General features: G+C 41.6%; 1 protein-coding gene across 4 annotated transcripts; it reads left to right on the top strand.

The window, feature by feature from the left end:
- The first annotated feature begins 673 nt into the window (after window positions 1–673).
- On the top strand, window positions 674–24,945 carry N6AMT1 (N-6 adenine-specific DNA methyltransferase 1). 4 transcript variants are annotated; one of them, XR_009867328.1, is made up of 8 exons: window positions 674–812; window positions 4,454–4,540; window positions 5,660–5,750; window positions 10,664–10,747; window positions 16,467–16,608; window positions 18,322–18,499; window positions 21,951–22,067; window positions 22,643–24,945. XR_009867328.1 is itself a non-coding variant. In XM_062206344.1 (6 exons), exons 1-6 carry the CDS (start codon window positions 679–681, stop codon window positions 18,426–18,428), a joined length of 645 nt encoding a protein of 214 aa, XP_062062328.1. In that variant the 5' UTR covers window positions 674–678; the 3' UTR covers window positions 18,429–18,669. The 4 variants fall into 4 exon arrangements, 2 of the variants coding, with proteins under 2 accessions (XP_062062328.1, XP_062062345.1); XR_009867327.1 differs by having other exon boundaries at window positions 21,951–24,945; XM_062206344.1 differs by lacking the exons at window positions 21,951–22,067; window positions 22,643–24,945 and having other exon boundaries at window positions 18,322–18,669.

The following is a 24,945-nucleotide window of genomic DNA, read 5'->3' as shown; positions in this document are numbered from 1 at the left end:
TCTAATAACCTATAGAAGATGCCCAAAATGTCAGCGATCCAGCCACTAGACAAGGCACCAAGCCAGCCAGTTTTATGGGTGAATTCTACCAAATGTTTCAGAATCGTTCAGTCTGTGAGGATAGCATAAACCTGATAAAAAACAGAGTAAGATTATTAGCATTCCAAACGCAGCAGCGGATTACAAGAAAGCTGCACCTTGCTCAAGTAGGTTTATAAACGTGCACTCAAGATTCAGCAACGGGAAGGCAGTTTTTGTAACAAAAAAAGCAAGTAAGAAAAATCTTAAGCTCAAAGCTTAACGTTCAGCGTTTAGTTTAGGGGAAAAAAAAACCCTTAAAATTGCTAATTATGTATTTTTTTCAGATCCTTGCAAACCAGGAATATTAGAAAATTTCCAAATGTAGAAACACTCACTTCAGCAAAAACAAACAGGATGCCCACCAACAGGTGCTAGCCCATAAAATGTACAAAAGGTGGCGGCAAATATTAATAACTGCCGGTACATAACTCTTTATTTATAAATTTCAAGAGCTTCGCTAAGCAATCAAAATCACCAAGGCCCAAAGAAACGCTCCGCCCCCAGGGCCCCTAGCGCCCCGGCCGCCCTCCCCGGGCGCGCCCGAGCGCGTGCGCATGCGTGTTGGTGGCGCATGCGCCTGGAGCGGAGAGGAGGAAGATGGCGGCGGCAGGCTTCCCCACCCCGCTGTATGGCCACGTGGGTCACGGGGCCTTTAGCGACGTGTACGAGCCCGCGGAGGACACATTCCTGCTGCTGGATGCGCTCGAGGCGGCTGCAGCCGAGCTGGCGCGGTGCGAGAAGGGCTCGGGCCCCGGCGGGAGCGGGCTTGGATGTCCTGGGGCGCTGGCGGCAGACGGCCAGAGGAGGCGGTGTCGCTGCACCTGCCGTTGATTGACGGCAGAGGGCGGAAGTGAGAATTGTCCTAAGGATACCGAGGTGCTGCTCTGGGCTTTTGAGCTCCGGGTGCCTTCCCTATGGCTTGCTGCCGGTTTACATTTGAGCTGTAGTCTGCAGAACACAGACCCTGGTGGGCGGTGATAGTATCATGCATTGAGAAGAACAAAAGTCCGAAACATCGCCGCTTAACAAATTTTTTTACATTTTTAAAATTAAAAAAAAAAAACTTTTTAGTAGCTGTTAAAAGTGGCGTGGCATTGAGTTACTTAGCACAAGAAGATCACCCTCTAGCAACGGAAGGGCACCAAAATGAAGGAAGGTCTTGAGATGCTGGAGTGGGAAGGCATTTTTTTTTTTTTTAAGATTTATTTATTTTATTCGAAAGGCAGAGTTACAGAGAGGCAGAGAGAGAGGCCTTCCATCAGATGATTTGTTCTCCAAATGGCCACAACGGCTGGAGCTCAGCCAATCTAAAGCCAGGAGCCAGGCGGGAAGGCATTTTTAAATCCACTCTAGCTCTGTAGCTGAGCAGTTACAATGCGGCTAGGGCAACTGAGGCCCTAAATTTTTCATTTAGTCAAAATTTAGTGGCCGGCGCCGTGGCTTACCAGGCTAATCCTCCACCTTGTAGTGCCGGCACACCGGGTTCTAGTCCTGGTCAGGGCACCGGATTCTGTCCTGGTTGCCCCTCTTCCAGGCCAGCTCTCTGCTGTGGCCCAAGTGCTTGGGCCCTGCACCTGCATGGGAGACCAGGAGAAGCACCTGGCTCCTGGCTTCGGATCAGCGAGATGCGCCGGCCGCAGCAGCCATCGGAGGGTGAACCAACGGCAAAAGGAAGACCTTTCTCTCTGTCTCTCTCTCTCACTATCCACTCTGCCTGTCAGGAAAAAAAAAAAAAAAATTAGTTACATGCAGCATCTTCTGACCACTAAAACTGCTTTGTTGAAGTGGATGCCATAAAGTTTAAATTCATAACGTTAAAAAACTACCTACATTATGATTTTTTAATTTAAGGAATTTGTGTTTTTAGATTTATTTAAAGATCAAAACTGGGTTTTCTCAGGGTAAAACGAACAGCTGTTAAGTTTCAAAGATCTATATTGTATTTACTTGTCCCTCTTAAAATTGATCATATTTTTCTATGTGTAAACCCAAACTCCTTTTAAACTAGCTTTTCATTGTAGACATTGGAGCTTTGAGATTTACTGGACTGTAGGGTGGAGCATGCCATTTATACAAGTACAAATTGCATTGCAAAATGTGCTGTGAAAAGAGTTGATATTTCCAGTCTTGGAATTCTAATTAGGACGCCATGGTAGTTCATTTTCAAAGAGAAACCACCTAGTAAGGGTCACAGAACTTATTATAGCACATTAAAGGCTTGTCAGATGTGTGGATAGGCTCCAAACTTAGACAACTCTACAGTTTTTCACTGGGTAGTTTTCTGGAAAGTTAAGTGCTAGCAAATGCTGTGAAACTGATCCTCGTAGTAAGATAATTGGTGCTTTGGGGCATGGATATGATTGTAGGCAAGGGAATTATTTTACTAAGGGTAAAATGTAATAGAGTGAAGATTTTATATTTAACAACATTTTAATATTATTATTCTAAGATTAGATACTCAGGTATTTTTACAGTTCTGCATATAAGCTGTACAAATATAGAATTTCTTTGCTACTCTAGCTCTATTATCAGTAAAATGAGGGGTGTGTTTACCTTAGGATATTCTGATGGGTTTATTAACGCTAGCAACTCAAAAATGATAGATACTTCTTTTGTAAGTAACCCTTTCAGAAGGTAGCTAAAACTAGGAGCTGCTTGTGGGAATGGATGATGTCTTTCCTATTATTTCCAACCCTAGAATAACATTATTCCATACTTTTTATGTGATGTTGAATTTACTATTGGGGCCCACATAGTGGCGTAGTGGGTGAAGTCGCCACCTGGGGTGCCGGCATCCCATATGGACACCAGTTCCAGTCCTGCTGCTCCACTTCCAATCCAGCTATCTGCCATGGCCTGGGAAAGCAGTGGAGGATGGCCCAAGTCCTTAGGCCCCTGCACACACGTGGGAGACCCAGAGGAAGCTCCTGGCTCCTGGCTTCAGATCAGCACAGCTCTGGCCATTGCAGCCAACTGGAGAGTGAACCAGTGGATAGAAGACCTCTCTCTGCCTCTCCTCTCTCTGTGTAACTTTTTCAAGTAAATAAGTAAATCTTTAAAAAAAAAAAAGAAATTACTATAAAGCCACTTACTATGATATAGAACTATTTTGATCCTGCTCCCTGCAAATGCACCTGGGAAAGCAGCAGTAGGTGGCTCAAGTGCTTGGGCCTCTGCCATCCATGTTATAGACTCAGATGGAGTTCCAGACTCCTGACTTCCACCTGGCCCAGCCCCAGCCATTTGGGAAATGAACCAGTAGACAGAAGATCGATCTGTATCTCTATCTCTATCTCTATTTCTAACTCTACTTTTCAAATAAATAAATCTTTTTTTAAGAGAATTAAGCAGGGGCTGGCGCTTTGGGCAGTGGGTGAGACCACCGCCTGCAGTGCGAAGATCCCATATGGGCACTGGTTCCAGTCCCGGCTACTCCACTTCCAATCCAGCTCTATGGTATGGCCAGGGAAAGCAGTAGAAGACGGCCCAAGTCGTTGGGCCCCTGCACCTGCTTGGGAGACCCAGCAGAAGCTCCAGGCTCCTGGCTTCAGATTGGCACAGCTCTGGCCCTTGTGGCCAACTGGGGAGTGAGGGAAAACCTCTCTGCCTCTCTTTCTCTCTGTAACTCTGACTTTCAAATAAATAAATAAATCTTAAAAAGAAAAAAAGAATTAAGTAGAACGGGCCATCAAAGAAGGAGGTACCTTTCAAAATCTGAAAGGAGGAGAGAACTTCCACTTTGACTACGGCCTTGTCTAAATAAGATCAGAGTCGGCGAACTCAAGAGGCTTACGTAGCCTTGGCAGCTCATGACAAGAGCCTCGGGTGATTATTGACGTCATAAATAAGAGTGTCAATTGTTAAATCAACAATGGGAGTCACTGTGCACTTACTCCCCATGTAGGATCTCTGTCCTTAATATGTTGTAATATGTGAATTAACAGCATAACTAGTACTCAAACAGTACTTTCTACATTGTGTGTCTGTGTGGGTGCAATCTGTTGAAATCTTTACTTAGTATATACTAAGTGGATCTTCTGTATAAAAAGATAATTGAAAATGAATCTTGATGAAGAATGGGATGGGAGAGGGAGTGGGAGATGGGATCGTTGCGGGTGGGAGGGAGGTTATGAGGGGAAAAAGCCGCTATAATCCAAAAGTTGTACTTTCAAAATTTATATTTATTAAACAAAAGTTTAAAAAAAAGAATTAAGCAATGTTAAACAAGCACAAAATGGTTGTCATAAATTTTAACATATATTTGCAGAGGAGTGGTGTTACTGGAGAAATACACACTATAACTAGCAGAATTATTTTCTGTGGTTGTGTTTTAATACCAATGTACTAACATTTTATTGTGGTTTATTTTTAGTGTGGAAATATGCCTTGAAGTAGGGTCCGGGTCTGGTGTGGTGTCTGCATTCCTGGCCTCTCTGATAGGTCCTCAGGCTCTGTACATGTAAGTAAGTGTACCAGGTTCATCCAGATCGTCCACTTTGAGTATGACTGCTTAAATGAAATAATTTTTGTAAGCATGGAATAATAAGGACCCAGATTGCAAATTATGCTTCTCTAGAAATTAAAACTTCATGTTCAGAACTGTTCCATCATACTACATAATTGTGGAAGTAGCATAATTTTAAATCATCTTGTGGCTGGCATTGTGGCTTAGCAGGTAAAACCACCGCCTGCAGTGCCTGCATTTCATATGGACTCCGGTTCGAGTACTGGCTGCTCCACTTCTGATCCAGCTCCCTGCTGATGTGCCTGGGAAAACACTGAAGGGTGGTCCAAGTACTTGGGCCCTTGCACCCATGTGGGAGACCTGGAGGAAGCTCCTGGATCCTGGCTTTGTCCTGGCCAGGCCCCAGCCATTGAGGCCTTTTGGGGAGTGAACCAGCAAATGGAAGATCTTTTTCTCTCTGTCTCTCTTCCTCTCTCTGTAATTCTGCCTTTCAGATAAACTAAAAAATAAATAAATCTTAACAAAAGAATTCATTTTAAATTTTAATTTGGTGGCTTCATAGTACTCCTTCATTGAACATATCATTATTTTAGAAATTCTTTCAGATATGGGTGTGCATGTATATGTATTCTCTCCTACATAAATTATATTAGTACAACAGTCTTTTTTTAAGATGTATTTATTTTATTTGAAAGGCAGAGTTAGAGAGAGAGAGGGAGAGAGACAGAGAATCTTCCATCTACTGGTTCACTCCCCAAATGGCGAGAAAGGCCAGAGCTGGGCCAATCTGAAGCCAGAAGCCAGGAGCTTCTTCCAGGTCTCACATGTGGATGCAGGGGCCCAAGTACTTGGACCATCTTCTGCTGCTTTTCCAGGCACATTAGCAGGAAGCTGGATTCTGAATTGGAGCAGCCAGAACTCAAACTGGTGACCATATGGGAGGCTGGCATTGCAGCACCTGCTATCCCACAGCTGTTTCCATCAGTAACAAAGCAGTGCTCTTTTTCTTTGCCATTATTAAGGCATTCTGACTTTTTCCCCAGATTTGTTGTTTGGAATTAATAAAATATTCTTTGAGTTAGTTAACAGCTTAAATTTCTTCCTTTTCTACAGGTGCACTGACATCAACCCTGAGGCAGCAGCTTGTACACTGGAGACAGCACGTTGTAACCGAGTTCATATTCAACCAGTAATTACAGATTTGGTAAGCTACTAATTTTTGTCCAATAATAATCAATTTATCCCTCAGATAAGTTAAGGTCAAAATATTTTAGGTCAAAGAAACTTTAGTAATGATTTAATTAGCTTCTGACCCATTAAACAGGATATTATTTACAAAGTAAATGCTTGATTAATATAATCTTTCCATAGTTTAGAGCTTCCCCAACAAAAGTCAAGGAGACTGAATCAGAAGAAAGGGAGAAAAGTGCCAAATGACAACTACAGAACACTGTTGTATTTTAAGACGTTAACATCATGCATTTTAAGAAGTTAACATCATGCTTTCTTGCTAAAATATTTTAGATTATATTAGTGAGGACTTGGATATTTTAAATTTATGGATGTTCTTTTTTAGTAATAAATTTGAAATGTATTTTTATAAGTAAAAATTGTAGTAGCACACAGCAGGTAGACATAAGAAATGCAAACTGCTTTCTGTCCCTCTTGACTTGCATTATTCTTTCTCTGCTGAGGGTAAGTGGCTTTCCTGCTTTTTAAAACTTAGAAATGGGGCTGGACATTATGGTGCGGTGGGTTAAGCTGCTACTTGGGATACCTGCATCCTATATCAGAGTGCCTGTTCCAGTCCCAGCTGCGCCACTTCCAATCTAGCTTCCTGCTAATGCATCCTGGGAAGCATTGGATTATGATTCAAGTGCTCAGGTCCCTGCCACCCAAATGGGAGCTCCAGATAGAATTCCTGGCTCTTGGCTCAGCCCTGGCTGTTGCAGGCATTTGGGGAGTGAACCAGTGGATTATTATCACTCTCCCACCTCATCTCTTTCTCTCACTCTTTCTCGCCTTTCAAGTAGATGAAAATATTTTTTTCAAAGATTTATTTATTTTATTCAAAAGTCAGAGTTACACAGAGAGTGAAAGAGAAGCAGAGAGAGAGAGAGAGGTCTTTCCATCTGCTGGTTCACTCCCCAGTTGGCCACAAGGGCCAGAGCTGTGCCAATCTGAAGCCAGGAGCCAGGAGCTTCCTCTGGAGGTGGCGGCCCCGATGAAAAATATTAAAAAAAAAAAATAGGGGCAGGTGCTGTGGCATAGTGGGTAAAGCCGCTGCCTGCAGTGCTGGCATCCCATATGGGCGCCGGTTCAAGTCCCCGCTGCTCTACTTCTGATCCAGCTCTCTGCTGTGGTCTGGGAAAGCATTAGAAGATGGCCCAGATCCTTGGGCCCCTGCACCCATGTGGAAAGACCTAGAGGAAGCTCCTGGCTCCTGGGTTCGGATCTGCTCAGCTCGGGCCATTGCAGGCAATTGGGGAGTGAACCAACAAATGGAAGACCTTTCTCTGCCTCTCCTTCTCTCTCTCTGTAACTTTCAAATAAATCTTTAAAAAAATAAAATAAAATTTACAAATGATTTTGTACCTTAAAAGTAATTAAGGAATAAATTCTTTTACTAGGAGTTTTTATTACTCATAAAAAACTTGAGTATCAAAAAAGGAACTCAAATGATTTACATGTGACCAGTTTGGTGATTTGAAAAAAAATTGTGCACTTTAATGTGTTTATACTTAGTATTATTGAAGTATAACTTTACAGATACAAGAAATTTAGGATATCTTTTTTACAGGCGTGAAAACTGAAGATGGATTTTTGAAAGTTACATAGTTGATAAAATGTTAAATCCAGGGTTTAAGCCTGTATCTTCTGATTCCAAAGCTAGAAGTCCCACAGCTGTTCTAGGACATTCCAGAATCAGTCCTTCAGTAGTTAAAGTTGACCATGACAGTGAACATTGACTTTTGACAAAGAAATAAGCAGTAGATAGACATGAGCAAGGATACTGTGGTCAGTTTACAAACTTGTTGCATCTGCCTTCATGCAAAACACTGGCATCAACTCCCACACTCATATAAAATATAATCTATTTTGGTTAGCTGACTTTACCTGTTTACAAAATAGCATTTGCATTGCATTGCATTTCTAGCTTTAAATTTTTATGCATTTTAGTCAGAGAGCACCCCCATCTAATGATTTAATCCCAAAATACCCACAATGGCCAGGGATGAGCCAGGCCAACGCTGAGAGCTGGGAGCTGAATCCAGGTATCTCAGATGGGTGTCAGTGATTTAACTACTGTAATCATCACCTGCTGCCTCCCAGGGTCTGAATTAGCAGGAAGCTGGAATCTGGAGTGGAGTTGGGACTCGAACCCCAGCAACTCCAATATGGGATGTGGGCCTGCCACTGTTCCTGTTGATAGAACTTCTCTCCCCCTTCCCCATGTGCTTTGTGCTAGAAAATCAGATAGCCAATCAAGTTAGACTTCTGTGTAAACTAAGAGTTAAGGGGCTATGAGTAAGTGCCTTCTATATGAATAAAGTCTGTGTGTTTTGCTGTATGGGTTTAAGACTGCTCATCAGAGGCCTCTTTTACTTACTCCTAGGTTCTTGGATATATTCCAGGACTGTAAGACCATTCAAACACTGAGTATGAATGTGAGGGATGCCTGTACCCAGACTTTATATCCAGCCTATAGTGACTTAACCCCAAGATTTTCTGTGTTTATAATATCAATTTTCTCATTTAAAATCTTGTACTGCAGTGATAATTAGTACATAGTACCTCATAGACCATCATGTAATTGCAAATAAACTTATTTTATAATTTCCTTATCATGTTTGGAAAATTAACATTTTAGAGTTTTTATAATTTGAAAAACTTTAATTGCTTTATGGAATTGAAAGAAAGCTTTTGGTTATTTCCAATGTATTTCCTCACTCCAGTGTTATTCCTGGGGAGGATAACAGATTAGTCATCTTTCAACTTGGAAACAAGGCAGCATCTGAATTACTGTTCCCAAAAATGGTGATCTTTTTCTTTTTAAATAAGTGAAGAAAAGAAAGTTACTTTTATAAACATCTCTTCAAAAGTACTACTTATGTGTTCTCTTTAAACTACATAGTTACAACAGACTTATTTGGATGATAAAAACGGATGGCTTGTAGAAACCCATGTATAAAATCAAAATCCAAAGACATCATTTCATAAAAATGTGTAAGTAACCCAGTGGTCTGACATAGTGTGAGTAGGTGTCAGACAGCTTAGAATCACATCCTGGTCACTCTAAGGAGAGGGTGTTGGCTAGGTGCTTTTAATACATTTTAATGCTTAAAATGAGCTTTTTACAAGTAGAGGATAGGCATGGGTTAGTGACACTGACAACAGTTAATATAGCAGTGTTTTTTACTTGTGTATGTTTTTATTTTTGTTATTTGAAAGGCAGAGTAACAGAGAAAGAGAGATCACCCCTTTGTTGGTTTGTTCCCCAAATGGCCCAAATGTCCGTAACAGCTGGGATGGATCAGGCTGAAGCCAGAAGCCAGGAACTCCATCCTGGTCTCTCATGTGGGTGGCAGGAGGTTGAGTACTTGGGCTATCATCTCTGCTTCCCAGCCTGATTAACAGGGAGCTGGATCAGGAAAGTGGGGTAGCCGGGACTTGAACCCACACTCCCATTTGAGAATTCTCTGTACTACAGCTCCCACCCCTGCACATATTCTTACAGCAATTTCTATTTCTAGTAAGTAACACAGGCTGGGTATCTCTTACCTGAAATGTGTAGGACCAAATTATTTTATTTTGGAATATTTTAATGTACATAATGAGATATCTTGTGGATGACACTTAAATCTAAAGATTTACATTTCATGTACACCTTATACACATGCCTGAAGGCAGTGTTATACAATACTTTTAATAATTTTGTGCATGAAACAAAGTTTCATGGTATAGAATTTTCTACTTGTGATGTCATGTTGGTGTTCACAAGGTTATAAATTTCATATTTACAGATTGGGAATGTTCAACCTGTACTGATCTTCCATTTTCTGATAGTAAAACAGATTTTTCTTTTACAAAGTTTATTTAAAGAAAAATATCCAGCAAATAATGGTAGGTATTTGTGCAGATATGGGAAAAATGTGAGAATGTTAATAAAATACAGTTTTGGAATTGCTTTGAGATACTTCAGTAAAAAATACTTCATCTCAAGAAACAGGCTTAGAATTCTTGTCAGGACAAAGTGATAATTGAAGGAAATGGTTTGTGGGTCAGGGGATAGGAGGTGTGAAAACTCATCCAGATACAGGGGTTTTACTTGGCCATGCCTGTGAAGTCATAAAATAATCCAATCAAGCAGTTTTCAGTCAGAGGAATTCTTTCAATGACCATTTGCCCTAACTGCTTTCTTCAAAAATATATTTTCTTCTTATTTTATATAACATTGCACCCAGCATAAAGATTTTTAAAATACCAGTTGTTATTTTCAGTATCTTTTGCCACTGTTTTCAACTCTTTCTTTGAAATCTGATTCTTTCAGTCAAAACATTAACAAGTAATTGAAGAAGTAGAAAGCAGAAAATTTCATCTTTTAAAGTTTCCTTATGCAGATATGTCTCCTGGCATTTCATAAAACATTTCTTTTGGCCGGCGCCGTGGCTTAACAGGCTAATCCTCCACCTTGCGGCGCCAGCACACCAGGTTCTAGTCCCGGTTGGGGCGCCGGATTCTATCCCGGTTGCCCCTCTTCCAGGCCAGCTCTCGCCTATGGCCCAGGAAGGCAGTGTAGGATGGCCCAAGTGCTTGGGCCCTGCACCCCCATGGGAGACCGGGGGAGGCACCTGGCTCCTGGCTTCGGATCAGCGCAATGCGCCGGCCGCAGCGGCCATTGGAGGGTGAACCAACGGCAAAAAGGAAGACCTTTCTCTCTGTCTCTCTCTCTCACTATCCACTCTGCCTGTCAAAAAACAAAAACAACAACAAAAAAAAACCACACAACATTTCTTTTGGTTATAGAAAAGTAAATGTTTAAGTTAGCAGATGTAGCTGTAAAGTTGTGTTATACGTGTAACATACAAAACTCTGATTCTTGTTGAATACATTTAGGTCAAAGGCTTGCTACCAAGATTGAAGGGAAAAGTTGATCTCCTAGTATTTAATCCTCCCTATGTGGTGACTCCACCTGAAGAGGTAAGGCTTACAACAGATTTAGTTAGCAATAATTTTGGCTGTTTTGTTTCTCAAATCAAATGAACTTACTGTATGACATCAGTCAGCTACTGCTAACATAAGGTATCTGATTGTACTCCTAGTTATCCATAATGGAATACTATTGGTAGACAAGGGAAACTGATGGAATTACAAATTTACATCTGTCCTAAAATCTCCATCCAGAGCAAGCCATGGTGTTTAATTCATCTATTCATTGTGTGTGTGAATATATATGCTATGTATATGTTATATAGTCTCTCTCTCTCTTTCTCTCTCTCTTTTTTTTTCCTTCAGTTTTTAGTTTCTGAGAGGCAGAGAGAGACTTTCCATCTACTAGTTCATTCCCTGAATGCCTGCTACTGTCAGGTCTGGACCAGGCCAAAGCCAGGAGCTGGGAACTCAATCCAAGTCTCCCAGGTAGATGTCAGGCACCCAAGTACTTTATTCATCAGCACTGCTTGCCAGGGTCTTCACGGGCACAAAGCTAGAATTAGGAACAGAGCTGGGACTTGTACCCAGGCACTTTGATATGGGATAACAACATCGTAATCCAGCATCTTAACTGCAAGGCCAAATACCCAACCCTGTTATATGTTCTTTTTTTTTTTTTTTTAAGATTTATTTATTTATTTGAAAGGCAGAGTTATAGAGAGGCAGAGAAACAGAAAGAGAGGTCTTCCATCCATTGGTTCACTCCCCATATGGCAGCAACAGCCAGAGCTAGGCCAATCTAAAGCCAGTAGCCAGGGGCTTCTTCCAGGTCTCCCACGCGGATGCAGGGGCCCAAGGACTTGGGCCATCTTCTACTGCTTTCCCAGGCCATAGCAGAGAGCTGGATCAGAAGTGGAGCACCAGGAGTTGAATCGGTGCCCATTTGGGATGCCGGCACAGCAGGCGGCCGATTTATCCACTACACTACAGCGCCAGGCCCTATATATTCTTTATGGTGAATAACACATTTGTGAAACAGAATTTCTTAGTCAGCCTTGAATTTACATAGGAAATCCTTCTGAACATCTCAGGTTTCCTCCTTTCACAAATATTACCAGAAAGTAAAACTTACTTCAGGCTGAAGAAAGATAAATAATCTTTTTTTTAATATTTATTTTTTTGACAGGGAGAGTCAGAGAGAGAGAGACATTTCATTAGAGAGAGAGAGAGAGAGAGAAAGAAAGAAAGACCTTCCATCTTCTAGTTCACACCCCAAATAGCCACAATAGCTGGAACTAAGTCGCTAGGCCAGACTGAAGCCAGGTGCCCGGAATTATGTTTGGGTCTTACATGAGTGGCAGGGACCCAAGCGCTGGGCCATCTGCTGCTGCCTTCCCAGGTGCGTTAGAAGGAAGGTGGATCAGAAGCAGAGCAGCTGGGACCCAAACTGGCACTGTGATACTGGATGCCACCATACAAGTGGCAGCTTAGCCTGCTGTACCATAACGTGAGCCCCCTAAAATAAATCATCTTGAAATGCATGATTTTTTAATAATTTTAGTAATTAAGAATCAAACCAAATTAATTTTTTCCCAGGAAAATGGTTAAGGCAGACAAATTTTAATAATGGACTAGGACTGGCTTTCCTTTAATTATTGTACCTATTTTATTCTTTCATGATTATTCTCTGCCAAGGCTAACAAATGGTACATTCACCTCTAATCCAAGATGGGGAAGGTCCATTTGGCTGCTATTACTGCTGAGGACAGGGAAGCAACCAAAAAGTTGTTGCTATTCTGACACCTGAACTCGGGTGAGAAGTATCACAAGGTAAGAGAGGATGAGGGAATTGAAACTTTTTTTTTTAAAGAATTATTTTAGGGGGACTGTGCTGTTGGTGCAGTGGGTTAACGTCCTGGCCTGAAGCGCCAGCATCCCATATGGGCACTGGTTCAAGACCCGGATGCTCCACTTCCGATCCAGCTCTCTGCTATGGCCTGGGAAAAACAGCAGAGGGTGGGCCAAGTCCTTTGGCCCCTGCACCCACATGGGAGACCCAGAAGAAGCTCCTGGCTCCTGGCTTTGGATTGGCACAGGAGAGGAGCAGCCGGGACTCGAACCGGTGCACATATGGGATGCCAGCACTGCAGGCTGGAACTTTAACCCACTGCGCAACAGCGCTGGCCCCAGGAAATTGAAGCGTAAAACTCTTTAGACAAGCACTGTTGGAGTAAATCTCAAGAGGGACAAAAGTTACCAGCGTTGCGGTATTGTGGGTTAAGCCACTGCCTGCAGTGCCAGAGATGCCTGTTGCTAGCTGCTTCACTTCTGTTCCAGCTCCCTATTACTGAGCAGTGTAAGATGGCCCAAGTGCTTGGGTCCTTGTCACCCGCGTGAGAGACCCGAATGAAGCTCCTGGTTCCTGGCTTGAGCCTGGCACAGCCCTGGTCATTGCAGCCATATGGGGAGCAGATGGAAGATCTCTGTCTCCTTCTCTCTTTCTATAACTCTGCCTTTCAAATGAATGTATCCTTAAAAAAAAAAGAGTGACAAAAATATTCCATTCTAATAATCACAGTCATTGAGAGCTAATTTAAGAAAGCCCTTCAATAATAGCATAAAAATTGGAACTCACAAAATTTATTTATTTGCATATGTATTTGTGACAGCAAATAATTTGAGCCTAGTTATATAACAGGAAAGAAAACAATAAATAATGGTCTATTATTTCTGCAAACTACTGGGAAGACTCGTGGATGAATAAGAGATTCTGGGAACATGGTGACTCCACCGGCCTTCCCTTCTCTACCCCCTTTCCTGGTGCTAAGTTGTGTGCTTCTTATCTTTCCAGCTGCTGAGACATACAGATGTTTTGAGTGTAGGCCATGCCTTGAGCTCTTTTGTAGTCCCAGCAAACAAAACTAGTGTCACAATCCCCATGAGCTGAGCAATTAGTTAAAGAGTAAGATCAAAATATAGCACAACATAGCTATCCTGGAGCTTAAAAACATGTTTTATACAGTAAAACAATAGGAAGTAAATTAATACAGGATATGGTCACTGTCAAGACCTAAATTAATGGTCTGGAAACCACATAAAGGAAATATGAGGGTATAAACAGAATTGAAAGGTAAGTTTAGGTATAGACATTTGGCCTAACAGTTAGGATGTCTGTGTCCCATAGAGGGGTTCCTGGGTTTGCTATTCACCTCTGGCTCCTGACTCCAGTTTCCTGCAAATGGAACCCTGGAAGGCAGTGGTGATGGATCAAGCAATTCTATTCTTGCCACTGACGTGGAGGACTTGGATTGAGTTCCTAGCTCCTAGACTGGGTCCCAGACCAGCCCCAGCCTTCCTGAGGCGCTAGGGGAGTGAAGCAGCAGATCAAAGATTTCTCCATCTTTCTCTTTCCCTTTCTGCCTAAGTTTATTTACATGAAAGATATTTTTGACATCATGCATAACTTTTTCATAATACACATTTTCCATGCACTTTTTGAAGATGTCTTAGAATAAAGGTAAAAGCTAACAGACTTAGTGATTAGAACCAGGAGACATCATTATACAAATAATTGAAATTTGTGCTTATAAAAAATGGTGGTTGCACTTACTAGTGTATCCAGAAACACGAAGTAAGGTGCTGGTGGCCTGCACTTTTGGTCTCTGAGAATCAGGAGAGGACACAGCAGTTGGCTCTGGTAGCAGACAAGCAGGATCCTCCCTCGTGAGGATCGAAACTTCCCTTCTGTGGCCTAGAGGAATGTGCTTGGTGCCACAGTGATCTCACTGTAGGGTCATCTCCAGTGCAAGCAGATAGAATGCCTGAGCATCCTAGGGTAGTCATCCCACAGAGGGATCCCACTTCATGTTGGTGCAGTGACAAGAGGTAGGCTTGGCAGAGGATGTCAGCTCTGTGCACGCTGCCCAAAGATCATCTTACCTGACAAAATATCCAGAGTGGGTACCACCAAAACAAGGGAGCTAACAAGGGAAAAGGAAAATGGCAGTCTCAGAAAAAGAGGGGACTGAACCCCTGAGAAAAGCAAAAGGAATGGCAGGGAAAGGAAGCCCTGATGAAAACCAGAGAAACTGACAAATTTCCTAATATGATTTACTTTTTCGAAAATTATATTGAGAAGTTTATGATGGGTGTGGGAATAACAAATTAGATTCCAAGCAAATTAGGCAAATAGTGTCAATAACTCAATAACTGTGTAGGGGTCATCAAAGAAGGAGGTACCTTTCTCTGAATGGAGGAGAGAACTTCCACTTTGACTATGACCTTGTCTAAATATGATCAGAGTCGGTAAACTCAAAAGGCTTCCATAGCTTTGGCAACTCATGACAAGAGCCTAGGGTGATTACTGACGCCATAAACAAGAGTTTCAATTTGTTAAGTCAACAACAGGAGTCACTGTGCACTTACTCCTCATGTAGGATCTCTGTCCTTAATGTGTTGTACATTGTGATTTAATGCTATAACTAGTACTCAAACAGTATTTTTCACTTTGTGTTTCTATATGGGTGCAAACTGTTGAAATCTTTACTTAATATATGTTAAACTGATCTTCTGTATATAAAGAGAATTGAAAATGAATTTTGATGTGAACAGAAGGGAAGAGGGAGCGGGAAAGGGGAGGGTTGCGGGTGGGAGGGAAGTTATGGGGGGCGGGGGAAGCCATTGTAATCCATAAGCTGTACTTTGGAAATTTATATTCATTAAATAAAAGTTAAAAAAAAAGATGAGGTAAAAATATAGAATATAATAATTTCTTTGTAAAACAGGGACAAAAGGAAAAATCCCTATTTGTAGAAGATAGGCCAGGGGCAGGGAAGCAAAACAGGAAAAGGAAAAAGTGCAGCTTTTTAAAAGGAGGTGTATGACTTCTCTTTGTAAAATTATATATGTATGGTTATGGATAAAAGAATTTTTAACAAGGAAATATGTCACACTACACAAATAATATCAGAAGGCATATAATTGCATATAAAGTAGGGACAAGTACAGGCTGGCATCTCATGTGGGTGTTTGTTCCTGTCCTGGTTGCGCCACTTCTTATCCAGCTCCCTGCTGGTGGCCTGGGAAAAGCAGTGGAAGATGACCCAAGTTCTTGGGCCCCTGCACTATGTAGGAGAACTGGAAGAAGCTCCTGGCTCCAGGCTTCAGATTGGCCATTCCAGCCATGTAGGGAATGAACCAGTTAATGGAAGATCTTTATTTCTGTCTCTCCCTCTTTATCTGTACCTCTACCTCTCAAATAAATAAATAAAATCTTTAAAAAAAAAAAGAGAGAGAGAGAGAGAGAATCTTCCATCCTCTGGTTCACACCCCAAATGGCCACAATGGCCAAGGTTGGGCCAAACTGAAGCCAGCAGCCAGGAGCTTCTTCTGGATTCCCATGTAGGTATAGGGGCCCAAGCACTTGGGCCATCTTCCACTGCTTTCTCAGGGAGCTGGATTGGAAGTGGAGCAGTCAGGACTTGAACTGGCGCCCATATGAGATGCTGGCCCCACAGACAGTGGCTTAACGCACTGTACTACAATGCCGGCCCTGGAATTATTGTTTTCTAATTCACAAAGACTACTAACTTACTCACAGTCACATAAACTAGGAAATGGCAGAACTTAGATTCAAGTTTACTGCCTCTTTGTCAACACTACAAAATATATACTTGTTTGGTGATGTTACTTGTCAAAAAGATTGAGTTTGTTATCTAAATAGAACTTGACTAGAATCAAAGAAAACAGTCTTTCTAATTGGTCGCAGGTAGGAAGTCATGGGATACAGGCGGCCTGGGCTGGTGGCAGAAATGGCCGAGAAGTCATGGACAGAGTTTTCCCCCTAGTTGCAGAGCTGCTGTCCCCAAGAGGATTATTCTACTTGGTTACCATAAAAGAAAATAATCCAGGTAATACAAGATAGTTTATTGTTTAACTATTTTTGTGTGTGTGTGCCTTGTTTAAATTATTTTTTAAATTTTATTTAAGTTACAAGTTTCATGTTATTGTTTATTTTGCTAAAATCAGAAGTTAATAATATAGGCAACTATAATTTATAAAGTAACCTGGGATATTAATATATTTAATCACTGACAACAGCTAATAGACATAAATCAATGTTAAAGGAGGAGTTTTTTTTGTTTTGTTTTGTTTTATTTAAAGATTTCTTTCTTGGAGCCAGTGCTATGGAGCAGCGGGTTAACGCCCTGGCCTGAAGCACCGGCATCCCATATGGACTCTGGTTTGAGTCCTGGCTGCTCCACTTCCGATCCAGCTCTCTGCTATGGCCTGGGAAAGCAGTAGAAGATGGTCCAAGTCCTTGAGCCCCTGCACCCACGTGGGAGACCCGGAAGAAGCTCCTGGCTCATGGCTTTTGGATGAGTGCGGCTCCAGCCGTTGCAGCCATCTGGGGAGTGAACCAGCGAATGGAGGGTCTCTCTCTCTCTCTCCCCCTCTCCCTCTCTCCCTCTGCTTCTCCTTCTCTTTCTATATAACTCTGATTTTCAAATAAATAAATCTTTTAAAAAATATTTATTTCTTTGAAAAGCAGGGTTACAGAGAGGCAGAGAGAGAGAGAGAAAGAGAAAGAGAGGTCTTCCATCTACTGGTTCACTCCCCAAATGGCCACAGTGGCTGTAGCTGGGCCAATTGAAAGCCAGGAGCCAGGAGCTTCTATCGGGTCTCCAGTGAGGGTGCAGGGACCCAAGAACTTGGGCCATCTTCTACTGCTCTCTCAGGCCATAGCAGAGAGCTGGATTGGAAATGGAGCAGCCGGGACTCAAACCAGCATCCATATGGGATGTCGGCACTGCAGGTGGTGGCTTTATCCTCTATGCCACAGTGCCAGCCCCGAGAGAGATTTTTAAGAGGTAAATGTTTCTGGTTTAAAATAGTATTATTTTCCCTTTTTGGTGGTTTTCTTTCCCATTCATAAACAAATTCTGAAATACAAAATCTAATTCTTTCTAACACTGACGCATAATACTGTGCCTGTTCTCTCCACATCCTAGTACTCTTTAATTCATCTTTAGTTCATAAGCTGTCCTAGTGTTGGGATTTTTTATATCTTCATTTTCAGATTACTTTATAACTGAATTGACTATATCTTTTTTCTTTTTCCATATACCTCAAGTGTGATTTTCATCTCATACCTTATGTCTTCAGCCACTCAAGTCACATCATCGTTACTAGTTTTCTTTATTTTTTTGGTAACTCCATTTTCTTAGTTCAGTCTTTTCAGTTTTATTTATTTATAAAAAGAGGGTTTTACTTTATTCAATATGCCTGAAAGAAATAAGATACTTATTCTCACCTTATGATATCACTATTCAGTTTGTTTATTCCTTTGACATTTTTCATCCAAAATGAAGGACAAGGAACAGAACCACTCAAGCGGACTATTCATTTCTCATGATCCTGAGCAACACTTTGTTGCCTTTTTGAATTGCAGGTTCACTCTCATAGACATTTATTTGATCCATGTTGTATACTTGTTATATGCTGTTTTGTCAGAGGAATATAATTTGTAAATAATCTGTGCTTATCATCCTATTAAAATTTTTAGTAGTCATACACATCACCAAGTAGTTTGATTTTACCTTTTGTTTCGATCTTCATTTTAGAAGAAATTTTGGAAACGATGAGGATAAAAGGTCTGCATGGGACCACTGCACTGTCCAGGCAAGCAGGCCAAGAAATCCTTTCAGTGCTCAAGTTCACCAAGTCCTGATATACCTGTGTGATGAGAACTGCTGGAAGCTGAATGTGTTCTCTGTATTTTGAAACTGAAGCTATTCCTTGGTTAGTAAGGAATTTTATCAGAAATTTGTCATGAATAAAAAGGTAGAAAGGTGGGGCATTCCTTTTGATCAGGGACTCAGGCCTGCAGAAATGTTTACACAGATGCAAGTGAGTATGTGTATTATATTTATAATTTGTATCTTATATATAAAAGTTATTTTTATATGATATATGAAAGATTGTTCAACTTTATTTATTATTTATTTTATTTGCAAGTCTGAGACATAAAACAGAGATCTATCTGCTGGTTCACTCCCCAAATAGCTAAAACAGCCAGGGCTGGACCAGGCCTAAGCCAGGAGCGGGGAACTCAACTCAGGTCTCTCATGTTAGTGGCAGGGACCCAGTCACTTGAGGCATCATTGCTGCTTCCCAGGGTCTGCACTGGCAGGAAGCTACACTGGAAACACTTCCAGAACATGAACCCAGGCACTCTCATACGGGATATGGTGTCTCAAGCAGCTACTTAACCAGTGCATCAAACACCCACTCCAGTTTCAGCATTATAATAGCAAAATAATGCAATCAGTGTAAATGTCCATCAGTTAAGAGGTTGGTGAAACCAGTGACAGTATATCCATTTTTTACTGATTGTTTAAGCATTAAACATGGGCAGGTCTAAACAGACTGAACCAGAAGGGGTTCACGATGTGCTACTGAGTGAAAAAAGCAAGTTGCAGACCAGCATCATCTGCTCAAGTGGTCTTTGAAAAGTCCATGGAGAGCATGTTTATGAAAAAAAAATACATAGACTATTTTTATTTCTTTATTTATGTATTTATTTATTTTTTTGACAGGCAGAGTGGACAGTGAGAGAGAGAGACAGACAGAGAGAAAGGTCTTCCTTTACCGTTGGTTCACCCTCCAATGGCCGCTGCAGCCGGCACACCGCGCTGATCCAAAGCCAGGAGCCAGGTGCTTCTCCTGGTCTCCCATGCGGGTGCAGAACCCAAGCACTTGGGCCATCCTCCACTGCCTTCCCAGGCCACAGCAGAGAGCTAGACTGAAAGAGGAGTAACCGGGACAGAATCCGGTGCCTTGACCGGGACTAGAACCCAGTGTGCCGGCGTCACAGGCGGAGGATTAGCCTATTGAGCCGCAGCGCCGGCCAGACTATTTTTCTATCAAAATAGGTTTATCTTTTAATTTTACTTTTTCACAAACATTTTTAAATATGCTTTCATATGTGTATATATATATATATATATATATATTTTTTTTTTTTTTTGACAGGCAGAGTGGACAGAGAGAAAGGTCTTCCTTTGCTGTTGGTTCACCCTCCAATGGCCGCTGTGGCCGGCGTGCTGCGGCCGGCACACCACACTGATCCAAAGGCAGGAGCCAGGTACTTATCCTGGTCTCCCATGGGGTGCAGGGCCCAAGCACTTGGGCCATCCTCCACTGCACTCCTGGGCCATAGCAGAGAGCTGGCCTGGAAGAGGGGCAACTGGGATAGAATCCGGCGCCCCGACCGGGACTAGAACCTGGTATGCCGGCGCCGCATATTAACCTATTGAGCCGCAGCACCGGCCCATATGTATATTTTTAAAAAACCAACAGAGAAAGTATGCTTGTATGTATATGTAAGAGAGTCAGGAGGTAAATAACAAGAATGGAGGAACTATATATATATTATTTGAGAGGCAGACAGAGCGCTCCCATTACTGGTTCACCTCCTCTCCCTCCTACCCCCAAATGCCAGCAATGGCCAGAAATCAAGCCAGGAGCCAGGATCTTGTGTCCCACATGGGTGGCATCACCTGCTGCCTCCCAGGGTTTGCCTTAGCAGGAAGCTGGAGTCAGGAACTACAGCTGAGAGTCAAACCAAGGCACTGCATGTGGCACATGGGTATCTTCACCACTAGAATAAATGCCCAGCACATTTTACTTTTGTGGTGGCATTTTTACACAATGATAATATTAGTGAGTGACAGTGGATTACTGTGAGCTTAACCAAGTGGTGACTTCAGTTGCAACTGCTGTACATGTTGTTTCATTGCTTGAGCAATTTTAACACATCCCCTGGTATGTGCTACACAGCTGTTGATCTGGCAAAAGTCTTTCTTCACATCTATCTAGAAACACTGGTCAGAAGCAGTTTGCTTTCAGCTGTCAAGGCCACAATATTTCATTGTCCTACACTCGGATAAACCCTCCAGCCCTGTGTCATAATTTAGTTTAAAGGGATCTTGATTATCTTCTGCTTCCACAAGATACTACATGAATCCATTCAATTGGATTGGACCAATTGAGCAAGAAGTAGCAGCCACTGTAGACATGTTGGTAAGACATTTGCATGCCAGAGTAGAGCAAATAAATCTAAAATTCAGTGACCTACCTTAGTGAAATTTGAAGGGGTCCAGTGGTGTGGAGCATGTTGAGATATTCCCCACAGCCACTTTTTTTTAAAGATTTTATTTATTTGAGAAGTAGAGTTACAGGGAGAGACAGAGAGAAATGTCTTCCATCCACTGATTCACTTCCCAGTTATGTTATAAACAAGGCACTGTGGAATATCTACCATGTATAAGAATAACATGCATAAATCTTCAAAATTTGATTAAAGGATATTGTAAAGACTTAAGTAAATTGAGAGTTATGTATTCCATGTTTATTCCTGTTTGTAAACATAGTCCCATTTATATATTCCATGAATATTCCTATTCACATAATATATAAATATATATACATGGAATATATATAGTACAATTCCAGTCAGAATCCCAAAAGAGCTTTTCATGGAACCTGAACAAATGGCCAAGAACAGCCAAGACACTACAGATACTCAGAGGAGCATGGATGAACTTGAACTTCTCAAATGTGACTAGTAATTAATTAATATAACAGCTTAAGGCAGTTTTGTCTGGGCCCAAAGATACAAATTGAAACATAATAGCCCAAAAAGAAACATGCAGACAGAAACACATAAGATAGAGATAGGATTGCATATCAAAATGAGTTTTCTATAACTAATACTAGTAAAAATACCTATATTCAGGGGAAAAACTGAAATGGGATTCCTATCTCATACTACATGCAAAACACTAAAACAGACTAAGGTGTAAATAGAAAGACTGAATTTAAAGCCGAGGAAAACTATAGGATAATAATTTTATGATTGCAGGACAGAAAGTTTGCCTATATAACAAGAAAAAAGTACAGACTTCAAGGAACTATATATCTAGCTACATTAAAATGAAAGAGTTATGGCTCCATTAAAATAATGAGAAAATTCACAAAACAGGATTTTTGTAACATGTATATAGATTAACATCCAAGATACCCAAAAAATTCTTACAAATCAACAAGTAAAAACTGAACAATAGAAATCCAATAAAAAAATGCTTAAATGACATTCAGAAAAAATATAAAATAGCAAGTAAATATGTGAAAATTTCAATCATATTACTCATTAGGAAAATGTAAACCAATATCATTTTGGACCCAGCAGATTGGCAAAAACTAAGAAGTTTGGTGAAGATATGGAACAGCAGGAACTCATGACTGCTGGCAAGGGTATAAAGTGGCACAGTCTTCCTGGGAAATGGAAACAATTTGATATCCTCAGGTAAAGTGATCTACAATTCCACAACTAGATACTACAGTATCAAGGATGTGTACAAAAATGCTTACAACAATATTGTTTATAGTGGGAAACACTGGAGAAAACCTCAAATTCATTGAGGAAAATACAGAGAAATTAATAGTGGAATATTTCAGTAAAAATAAGTGAATTACTCATCAACACAGATAAATTTCACAAACATTGAATAGAAAACTCAAAAAATTTTAAGCGCTGGGTGTTTGGCACGGCAGTTAAGACTTTGCTTGGGATGCCTGTATTTCAGGTCAGAGTGCCTAGCTCAAGTCCCAGATCTGCTTCAGATCCAGCTTCCTACTAATGTGCACTCTGGAAGACAGACCTGAAGACTCAATTAGAGTCCCTGCCACCCAATGTGAGAGATTCAGATGGAGTTCCAGGCTCCAGGATTCAGCTTAGCCAAGCCCTGGCTGTTGTGAGACACTAGATCAAATATTTCTTTCTCAGCCAGTGCTGTGGTGTAGTGGGTAAACCCACCACCTGCAGTGCCGGCATCCCATGTGGGCACCAGTTCAAGTCCTGGCTTCTCCACTTTGATCCAGCTCTGCTATGGCCTGGGAAAGCCGTAGAAGATGGCCCAAGTCCTTGGACTCCTGCACCCATGTGGGAGACCCAGAAGAAGCTCCTGGCTCCTGGCTTCGGATCAGCCCAGCTCCAGCCATTGCAGCCATTTGGGGAGTGAACTAGAGGATGGAAGACCTCCCTCTCTCTCTCTCTCTGTCTCTGCCTCTCTGGAACTCTACCTTTCAAATAAATAAGTAGAATCTTTTAAAAAGATTTCAAATAAAATATAAACAAATCTTAAAATGTATAAAAAGTTTTAATAGTATAAATTTCATTAATATATTGTTTAGAGATGAATACACACATATGGGAGACAGAATGACCCTTCACTCTGAAAAGTGCCCATACCCAGATCCCTGGAACCTGTGAATATGTTAGTTCATGGACTTAACAAATGTAATTAAAGTTATGGACTTTAAAATAGGGAGACTATCCTATATTATCCAGGTGGGCCTAATAATCTAATTTCATGAGCTCTTAAATGTAAAAAACTTTCTGGAGTCAAGAGAAACACAATATGATTAGAAAAGGACACACAAGTGGGACTGGAAGCTACAGCTACATCGTTAACAGGTTAACCAGCAGTGCTGGCATCCCAAATGGGCCCCGATTCAAGTCCTGGCTGCTCCACTTCCGATCCAGCTATCTGCTAATGCACCTGGGAAAGCATCAAAAGATGGGCCGATTCCCTGGGCTCCTGCACTCACTTGTGTGACCTGGAAGAAGCTCCTGGCTTGGGGAATAAACCAGAGGATGGAAGGTATTTTTGTCTCTCCTTCTCTCTCTCCAGCTCTTTCAAATAAATAAATAAACCTTTAAAAGAGAAAACAATTTTTGCCTTGAGATTGGTGACCTTGCTAGTGTTCAGGTTTTTCATTATAGCTATCTCTCCCTGCATAATAAAGTATTCCCCCTCAAATTAGCAGCATACAAGAAGGGCTTATTTCTGACAGAGATCTGGGAGCAATTAGTTACGGAGCTGGACTAGGGGGACTCTGGATTCTGGCTCAGGGTTTCTGAGATTACAATAAAGCTGTCAGATAAACTGATGTTATCTCAAGATTGAAACAAAGTTCACTTATACACAAGGTACTTCAATATGTTCAGTGAAAGTGGATTAAAAGATAAGGTCATTTTGGAGTAAAAAAAAAAGAAATTGAGATCTGACGGCTGGCGTTGTGACGTACTGGGTTGAGCTGCTGCCTGCAGCCCTGACATCCAGTATGGGCCGCATTTCAAGTCCCGATGGTTCCAATTCCAATCCAGCTCCTTGCTGATGGTCCCGGGAATGCAGCAGAGGACAGCCCTAGTGCTTGGGCTCTTGCACCGACACGGGAGATCCATGTGGCTCCTGGCTCCTGTCTTTGGACTGGCCCAGCTCCAGCCATTACAGTCATCTGGGGAATGAACCAGCGGATGGGAGGCCTCTCTCTGCCTCTCCCCGCCCCTCTCTCTAACTCTGCCTTTTAAAAAAAAATTGAGATCCATGCATACGATGGGTCTTCAGAAATCTCTTATGCATAGTTGTATGCAGGTGACTTTAGTTTCTAGACATGTGGGCCTCTTCCTAAGACTATTCATGACATCATTTCTGAGCAAGTAACCAGGGAGAGACAGGAAGACCTAAATGGAAGCTGCAATCTTTTATAATCCTGTCAGAAATGACATAACATCACTTCCAACATTTTCTCTTGACCTGACAAAGTCCCTCTTATCCCCAATGGCTCATTCCATTAAGACATCAGCTCAAAGTCAGAAATGTCATTTTGTTTTTACCCTACAGAATTTCCTTTGCTTCTAACCTATAGCACTGGATGGGTCTGTTCTATTCTAAGACTGCTAATGTGCAAGTGATCGTAAATATACTCAAATGGAGGGCACTAGAGCAAAACAGGACTACAAAATTGGGTCTAGGTGGATATGGTACCCTTCAGGTATAGTAGTTCCTTACATACTAGGGTTCTTCAAAAAGCTTATGGGAAAATGGAATTAAAACGTAAATTTATTTGGTGCAAAAATTGTGAAAGACATCGTTTTCCTATAATATACATGTAACACAAACATTTTGAAGTACCCTCATACAGCTCGAGTATACTGACTCCTTTATCTGTAGACCTCTGAAGCTGAAGAGACAAGTGATCTACCTCCCCACTCCCAACATAAAATGCTGGGACACTCATACAGACACTCCCAGAACAGGGAGGAGAATAGGAGATTAAAAAGGTATCAATGAGGCCGGCACCGTGGCTCAAGAGGCTAATCTTCCGCCTACCGGCGCTGG

This window comes from Lepus europaeus, chromosome 2, assembly GCF_033115175.1.
Source record: "Lepus europaeus isolate LE1 chromosome 2, mLepTim1.pri, whole genome shotgun sequence".
Lineage (NCBI taxonomy): Eukaryota > Metazoa > Chordata > Mammalia > Lagomorpha > Leporidae > Lepus > Lepus europaeus.
This window is presented reverse-complemented; position numbering and strand designations above follow the sequence as displayed.

Coding starts and splice junctions, on each gene's coding strand:
- N6AMT1 (XM_062206344.1), top strand. CDS start 679: ATGGCGGCGGCAGGCTTCCCCACCCCGCTGTATGGCCACGTGGGTCAC. Junction 813..4,453: donor GCTGCAGCCGAGCTGGCGCG/GTGCGAGAAGGG, acceptor GTTTATTTTTAG/TGTGGAAATATGCCTTGAAG. Junction 16,609..18,321: donor CATAAAAGAAAATAATCCAG/GTAATACAAGAT, acceptor TCTTCATTTTAG/AAGAAATTTTGGAAACGATG.